This window comes from Morone saxatilis, unplaced genomic scaffold (genome assembly GCF_004916995.1).
Source record: "Morone saxatilis isolate NCDOM2014 unplaced genomic scaffold, NCSU_SB_2.0 Contig11, whole genome shotgun sequence".
NCBI lineage: Eukaryota > Metazoa > Chordata > Actinopteri > Moronidae > Morone > Morone saxatilis.
In genome coordinates this window covers 30,837,003-30,846,014 of record NW_023339663.1, presented here as the reverse complement: position 1 = coordinate 30,846,014, position 9,012 = coordinate 30,837,003, and the positions used below count along the sequence as shown (strand labels likewise).

Here is a 9,012-nt window from a genome sequence, read left to right as displayed (position 1 = left end):
CATTAGCTTGAACTGGCCCTCCATGGGTTTATATTAATATTATACTACTTTAATAACGTGTCCACCAAACATTAGCCTTGAATTGCTCTCTCCCCTTTTTTTTACGTTAAGAGAAATGGTTGATTACATTATTTACGCATGGCGCCAGAGGCAGAGTGGTAGCCCCAAGAGTTGGTCGATCCCCGGCTCTCCGCACATGTCGAGATATCCTTGAGGCAAGATTACTGGAACCCCGATTGCAACCGCTCGCCGTGCATCGGTGGAAATGTGTACATGAATGGATAGTTTCTTCGATTGGCTTTGCCATCGCTGTGTTAAAATGGTGTGAAAAGGGGATGTGCACGTGTGTTGAAAGCGCTTTGGTGGTCAGAGACTAGAAAAGTACCTTTACAAGTACAGTCCATTTTAACATTTACCATAACTATTCAAGCTCCAAACGAATTTCGTAATTAGCTGTGTGCAGACCGTATGCGCCCAAGCCTGTTAAGTTTATTGGAAATGAAACAGCGAGGATTACAGAGACCTATTTTGAATATAAACTCCACTTGGTAACCTAACGTCACTCTAGTGCTACTACTGGACTTGATTGAAACAACAACCTTACCGGCTCTCTCTCAGTAAACTACTTTTTTTTTTGTTTTTTCAGCCTATGTCCCTACTGATATAAAGTATCAACCTGAGCCAGGTAACTACAGACTTACTTCCTTCTCCTGACTTTAGATTTCAACTTTGTTGACATTCGCCATAGTCTTGGGGTCATCCTTTTACCGGATTAGCATAAAAAAGCGGCGTGGAAAAAAATCATGAAGCAAACCCTGCAGCACGCCCAATAGTCCGATGCTGTAGCAGCAAAACTACTGCAGCCATTCATCAATCTATTAAGCATCATGCTTAGATGAAATCTCGCCGCATTGCCCGGCTGGGGGGCTTACCACACTGGGTGATCACATTCAATTAGACCCCGTTGTAATGCATGATCTATTCTGAACTTACGATTGACGGATCAAGATAATCTTATAACAGGCAAGAGTGGTGATGTTTGATCATAATGTTAAGAGGAAAAAGTCCACTCCTGGTCAAAAACAGAGCAAGTTTGTGCAGAGTTGTTTCCAACATTAATCTAACTGAAAACTCAGTGTATGCGCACTCCAAATGGTCAGTAACATGTCTATGTAAAGAGCCACAGTTCTAACAATCGCAAACTAGTGCAACTGGTGTGATTGAAAACCTAAACCCATGAGAACAGCTTCTATTGGAAACATCTTTGTCCAAGGCAGTTCAACTTGGAAATAATACCATGTTAATTTCATAGATCCGGAATTCTATAAAGGAACAGATGCAATATACAGAAACTGTTTAGGAAAAAATCAAGTATATTAGACACAAATTATTCAAAGGAGAGTATTATACATCTGGAAGAACTTTAAGTAAAGAAAAGGCCTTCAGTTTGGTTTTTTTAATCATATAGGCTCATACCACCTCTGGATAAAGAATATAAGGACAGTTAGGCTGACTATCAACATTTAAAAGTGAAAAAAAGTAATAATAATAATAATAATAATAAGGGAATATTCTTATAGTCAAGGCATATTGTGTCAATAAGGGAAATTAAAAAAAACCTTCCTTTGCCTGTGTTAAAATGATGAAATGAATAGCATGATAATAAAACAAGATAAAGTAAAGCCATAAAAGAATGGAAACTGTTAAAATGCAATAATCATATCCTGAAAATCATAAAACTTAATTTTTAACTTAAAATGCATTAAAATAATGTTCTGGCAGGTGATAGAGGATGGAAAACGAAAGATCCGTTGATCAAGAGGAGCAGAAGGGGGTCGCCCCTAATTCAGAAGTGTTGGTTCGATCCCCGGCTCCTGGTGCCAAAATGCGAAAGTATCTTGAGCAGAGATCTGAACTCGCAATGCTCTCGGATACCGGCGGTTTGGGTGGAATGTGTCATGGAATCGTTAGTTTCTTGCGATGGGCTTTGCCATCTCTGTTGAATGTGTGTGAAAGGTGGAATAGTTGCACGTAGTTTAAAAGCGCTTGAAGTGGGCAGAAGATAGGAAGGCCGCTATACAAGTAAAGGGCCTCCATAACATTTTAAAATCAAGTAAAATGTAAAAAATACCTTGCCTCTAAGTGCAAAAACCTGAACAACCCCTACTTAATTTAGTTTGAAAGCAAGTGGTGTACAAATTTAGAGGAGTAACTGTCAGAAATGGGAATAAATGTTCATGAAATTTTTTTGGTTTAACACCAGAAATAGATATATTGCTACATGTATGTATATGTATTGTGTGATAAATAAAAAGTCAGCTTTCTTCCCAGAGTCCAAAGAACAGTGACAAAAGCTTTGAAAGCGCCTCATCTTCAAAATATCTTGAAGTTTGGCAATGCCTCAACACCTGCTATTTCCTTTTCAGGCAGGGGTAACACTGGGACCCACCCCTGTTTTCGTGCATTTTATTTAAAATCAACCCTCGTACCCACGAGTATGTTTGTCAGTTGTAAATGTTATATAAGTGACCTATGATCTAACTGTGCTGGCTCATCCCACTGCATGATATGGTTGTTGTTTGCAGGCTATGTTGGGGCCGAAAACTCTGGATTTGATGTACAGATGGAAGGAGTAATTCAATTTAACACAATTGATTTAAAAGAAAACAAAGATGTTGTTTTTCCATATTTGCTCAATGTCAATAAACAATGAAACGGAAACTGAAAAGAAGCTGTGTTAGTCCGTGTCTAATATAGTTTCCACTTCCTTAACCCTGCTGTGGCAACTCAGCCCCGAACCCACTGGTTTCTTACGAAAAGACATAAATCTTTAAAAAACAACGGATCATCCAAACTTATGACACGGGACAGGTAAATAATAACCCAACTTGATTATTTATAAACTATTATTTAGTTATGGCACCTGGCAAGGGGTGATAATTATGAGCCACAAGTGGGAACATTGCCTAAAAGTTGAATTTTAAGTAGCAGGAAAATGAGCATGAGGATTTGGCAACTTGACAAGTGCACCATTTATCCGACTAGACAACTGATCAAGGCATCTCTAAACTGCAGCCCTTGGGTTCCTGCTGCAGAGTCTGAAGTAACCTATCAAAAGATTGGCCAAGAAGGGGAAAAAGGCAGTAACACAGACATTGGTCATGGGGGGGCAAGCTCACTGATGCATGTGGGACGAAAGGCTGGGCCCCGTTGGTCTGCCTAAGAACGAACTACTGTAGCTTCAAACTGCTGAATAGAGGTTAAATGCTGTTCTGGATAGAAAGGGGTCAGGCAATAGGCAGTTGTTGCGTATAACATTCTACCACCAGGTGCCCAAGGTTGCCATAATGTTATGGCTGAATCAGTGTATGCAAACAATATACTAGGGTTTTGAAAACAAATTTTACTTAAACGATTCAATTAAATAAACTATGTTCATGGGATTGATAGGAACATGACATCCAGGTAACAGCGTGTCATAATGTTTATAGTTTTTGACAACAATTGGTAGCTCTTGTACAAGAGGAATAAGATAATTATCTGGTCGTAGATACACAACACGGTACTGGAACATGCCCACTTTTTGGTCGCCACATGGAGTAACTAGCAATAACAAAAGAAACACGAATTGTCTTATTTTCTTACCGACAGTTAAAACTAATTGTATAAATACCCCATGGCAAATTCCAAGACACACAATAAAAACCTAATTAACATGCAGGATTAGCTGTAAAGATTATATGCAGTTGAAAAATTGTTTTTTCCATTTTTACTAAGATTGTTTTAGTTTTGGTGTAATTCCAAGTAAACATGAGTAATAAAAAAATGTTGATTTTTGGATTGCAGTTTTATTGTATATTACACAAATATTTTTTTTTACCTTTTTTCATACAAGATTTTAATAGCAACAGGCCTGAACTTCCATAACATGGAGCTTTTCTATCTTCTCTATATATAAAGTGACTTGTTTTAACTTCACTTCCTACCCCCACTGTGACACCCTACAGGCTCTCCTGCCTCAGTTTAATTTCCTGTCACTGTCTGACACTTGTTCACTTATTTCTTTTCAGTGTGGGCCCATGCAGGCTGCCTCATGGAGCTGTGCATCCAGTTGTGTATCACCATGCTTGGCAAGCAGCTCATCCAGAACAACTTGTTCGAGATGCATACCGTGAGTGCAGAGCATACACTTTCATGCTCAAACATGCACTTTCCCATGACGCTAACACACACACAAACTGAACAAAAGTTCACAGATCACAATACATGGGCACAGAACAAATTATGCACACCCACTCAGCTGCACTTGCATCAGAGAGGAATCATTTAAATGCCTGTCTGGTTTTCAGACACACTTACCCAGGAACCAGACAACACCTTGCTGAACTCTGTCAGCCTACAATTTTCTCTGTCTCGCTTTATCCTCACAGTACATTGTAATGGATGTTTTATCACATAGTCCCCCAAAACCAAAGTTATAACCTATGCCACAGTTAGAATTTATACAGCTGATATGGTAAATGGACTGTACTTATATAGTACCTTTCTAGTATTCCAACCACTGAAAGCACTTTACACTACATGCCACGTTTACCCATTCACACGCATTTATACAGTGATGACAAAGGCCATCACAAACAGAAAGTAATTTATTCATACACTGATGCAAAGCATTGGAAGAAATGTGGGGTTCAGTATCTTGCTCAAGGACTCTTCGACATGCAGTGGGAAGAGCCGGGGCTCCAACCACCAACCTCCCAGTTAGTGGACGACACGCCATACCTCCTGAGCTACAACCACCCTATATCCATCAGTGGTAGAGATTCAGATTAAAATATCACCAATTATTTACCAATATTCCAGATGTCATGTTTCACTAAAATGAGGATGGATCAAAAAATGTAAAGAATATTCAAAATGAAATGAAATATGATTAAAAAATATGATGATGAAATTCAGTTCAAGAACACCACAAACACCCACACACATCCTCCAAAATGATCGCACAGTTGAATCAATACTCTTAAACAGTGTTTTTGTTTTTTTGAGTAAGTAGTTTTTATCTACAAAGGGAGCAGGTCCTCTTCTACAGAGTCTGCCCAGGTTGAACTGGCCCATGTCTTACAGTAGCCCAAATGGGACAAAAAAACCACTCTTAGATAGGGTCTTTAACTTGTAGTTTCTTCTTCACACTTGCAATGGGAGGGTTATGCGAGGGGGTTGTAATCTGTAACTTGAACACTGGAAGCTCACTGGTCCTTTAAATTAGCCAGGTTAATAATATCAGCCAATATTAGGTTATCATAGATATGTTGGTTGCTGAGACGTAACAAGTACAGAAATTACAAAGATGTGTCTGAGATGATTTAGGGGACCTAAAAAAAAAGTGCTTGTGTATGTTAAGCTTTTATGTTAAAGAACAGTGTATTACAGGCTTTATAAACATGTGCTATAATGTGCTATTTTCATTGGCTCTTGGTATGTGCAGGAAGCTAAAGAAACTGCTCCGAAGAAGGAAGTCAGATTTGGACTCAAAGCAAGAGGAGGAGCTGAACAAAACCCTGCAGCGCCACGAGAAAGACCACATCCTGGGTCCTTTTGTTGGCCTCAGCCCGGAGTACATGGAGATGAGTGAGTCTAAACATATGCAGCATATACACTGCTTCTCTTTTGTTTTTTACTTTGTTCTGTACATTTTTTTGAAAGTAATTTTTTTTTGTGGCTTTTTTTTATTTTGTGCCTAAAATAAAACTGACTGTGGAGCAGTTTCATCCTTGTTGATCCTATTCTTCCCTCTCTTACTTGATGTTTGCTAACAGCAAAGGTCCTCATCTTCATCTCTTCTAAGAGCAGTTGTCTTCTACAACAAATGTGGAGGTCTAAACTAACAAGCATAATGGCTGAAATTACTTTGAAACGATCAACTTAATGCACAGCTTCTACCAACAAACACATTCAGTCACTCCTGTTTTCCTTGCTCCTGCTTAAGGTCAGACCTTTGACATTATAAAATGTGAGCTCCTTACAGCACAAATTGTTAGCTTCATAAAGGGAACCAGCAAACATATTGCCCCACTTAAAAACAGCTGCAATACAAAATAATCTCCATGTTGAGGTGTGCTGTTTTGACCTTTAATTTAATAATATCCAATTTCACAGCAGTCAGTCAGCGATGTGGAAACCTTGGCTAGATCATGTGTCATGTGCACCAGAGCTTTATGTGCATGTGTCTATATGTGTGTGTTTAGTTAAGATAAGTTGATTGAAGTGTCTAGCTTTCAATGTGGCTGCTCAGATCTCAGAAGGTCGTTGCAGCCATGTAATTGCTCTTTAGGAATCTATATTATTAAGCAGTTGATCCATACATCCTTAATGAGAGAAGGAGATCTATATAATAAAGACTGGCAGAGGTGTATCCTGTTACCAAACATCCCAGAGAATATTAATGCTACTTTAAGCTAAATACTTTTATTTATTCATGTCCTTGATCAATATTTATCATTTAAAAGAAAGGTTGCTACAGCAGTGCAGCAGTGTGTAAATGTCTCTCTGGTGGTCAGTGAGATAGTTAGGCAGTTTACCTGCTACATCACACAAATAACATCCATGTTATACACTGGGAGTTTCAGTGTACACTGTACATTATGTAAGATGTGTAAGGTGTCTAACAGTAACAACCCAACCTGTAACTTATTTTCATTTTTTATATACAGCACTACACTGCAAAACAAATCCCTTCTCAAATGTCTCAGCATTGATTGTAGATACTGTAAATAGCATAGGTCAATCAGGTGTGACAAATAATTAGGTGCAACATAACTGAAAGTGAAGCAAATAATAAGCATCAGTGTGTGTTACACTACAAAACGTATGGTTAAAAGGTTAAATACCTTTTAAAGTAAGAAGCATTGACTCACTTAGGCATTATTTTGGTATAATAGAAAGTAAAACAAATTAACATATATGTACAGCATTTGTCATGGATAATTGACATTAAAAAGCTACTAATCAATATTTATATTACTAACAATGGATTATATGATTATGTGTATGTGAAAGCCCACAGATAACCAACTGAGTCCCTATCTACAGAGCTTTTTAGCCTCTTTCAGCTCATTGTTTTGGTGTTGGCACTTGACCTGAACCCTAACCCTTGTTTCCAGCAGTGGCAGGCACTGTTTCTAATATATATTCACTGTACGCTATCTGCTGAAGAAAAATGAGCATTTAACTGCCAAAGAGCCAGATACAGTATTTTATATTTATAAAATATATAGATATAGTATTTATATTTTTTATATTTCTCAAGACCTGATGGAGACCGAAACAAAGATAAAGGAAGTGTGAATACTGGACATAACATTCATTAGCTGGTCAGAAATGTTACATACTCAGCTCTGTTGTAGGGCTTTGCATTGGCAAGAATCTGGCATTACAATACGTATCACATTACAGGGGTAACGATTCAATATATTGTGCTACTGTAAGCAACAAGATAAATATGTGTTTGTTTTTTTATTTATCTAATTCTAGGGAAACTTATAAAGAACACACCAAGATAGGCATACAATCTGACTAAAACTTACTTTGTAAGAGTTACTTTGGGTTGCCCTAGTAGAGCTTTTGCCCCATGTACTAAGGCTGAAGTTGTTACCCCAGCACCCCATGTCTGATTCCAGCCTGTGGCCCATTGCTGCATACCATCCCCTCTTTCTGTCCTTATTTCCTTTCTATCTCAAGTTATTCTACTTTTTTATGTAACCACGACATTGGGATATGCATTTGTATTTATCACAATCCCTGCAACATGTTAACAACACAACAATCAATACAGTGTTTTGATACAATTTCATGAAACAAAATATTGAATATGATATTTTTTAACTATGTTATGTATAGATGGAAAACTGGTATGTAGAAAACAAGTAGGAATGTAAAGATACACCGATCAGCCATAACATTATGACCACCTGGGCATCCTGGTTTTTGGGGTCATTTTTGATAGGTACTGACCACTTCAGACCGAGAACACCCCACAAGAGCTGCAGTTCTGGAGGATCCTACGAACCGGCAACCAATCCAAGTGGCCTGTTCAAAAAGTGCTCAAACCTCACACTGATTTGTGCCTAACACAGCAAACTGGAAGGAACCAAAATTTTCCTTGCTGCCTTATAATCCCACCCCTTGCAGAGCCATGTAAGTCCAGATAAATCAAAGTTTCACTCACCTGTCAGTGCTCACAATGGCTGATCGGTGTATATTGTGTGATTCAAATTGTGAGATGAAAAATTAATAGTCATATCAGCTGTGGTATGAATGTGCAAGACTTCAGTTTCACTACAAAAAGAGATATCTGCATTATTTGGCATGGTTTATATTCTACATTAAAAAAGGACTATAATTTGATGAAGAAAATAAAAGAGAAAATATATAGAATTTTGTCTGAGAAAATCTTTCAGTTCTAATTTGTCTTCATACTCATTTTGTAAAAAACTAAAACAAATTGTGAGATAAATGTATTGTGAACCCAGTATGGTAAACTGTATCTAATAGTAAATCAAGTGTATTGTTACATCCCTAGTTACAACCAAGCCCAGATTAGCTACATCCCAAGAATGTAGCCAACTGGATGATCCATACTTTTAAAAACAATAATGAAATGTTGTGGGACCTCACAACCAAAAACAAATATCCCTGAAAATAATTATTAAGATTGCAAAACACAGTTTAATGGGAACTCTTCACTGATGCCAGAGGGCAGTAATGTCCTGAGGTAACAAATCCAAAATCACTTTTTTTTTTTTTTATTGCCTCTGCAACAGAGAGCCTAACTAAACTCATAAGCCCATAACACAGAGTTTAATATCACGATTATGACAAATTGTCAGGCTACTGGATATTTCATCATAATTCTAGAAACTGCTTTATGTCTGCTGGAAATGTAAATAGGTAACTGCTAACAATTAACTGAAGTTTGGGGCGGCTGTGGCTCAGAGGCAAAGCGGGTCGTCC

At 37.9% G+C, this 9,012-nt stretch overlaps 1 protein-coding gene across 1 annotated transcript in view; it reads left to right on the top strand.

Moving 5' to 3' along the window:
- Positions 1 to 9,012, top strand: part of ano1a (anoctamin 1, calcium activated chloride channel a) — a gene marked incomplete in the record, with an annotated part of 64,897 nt that overhangs the window by 47,454 nt on the left and 8,431 nt on the right. Inside the window, 3 exon segments of the mRNA XM_035682233.1 lie at positions 4,077 to 4,171; positions 4,726 to 4,760; positions 5,489 to 5,631. Coding sequence (XP_035538126.1) covers positions 4,077 to 4,171; positions 4,726 to 4,760; positions 5,489 to 5,631 — 273 coding nt within the window.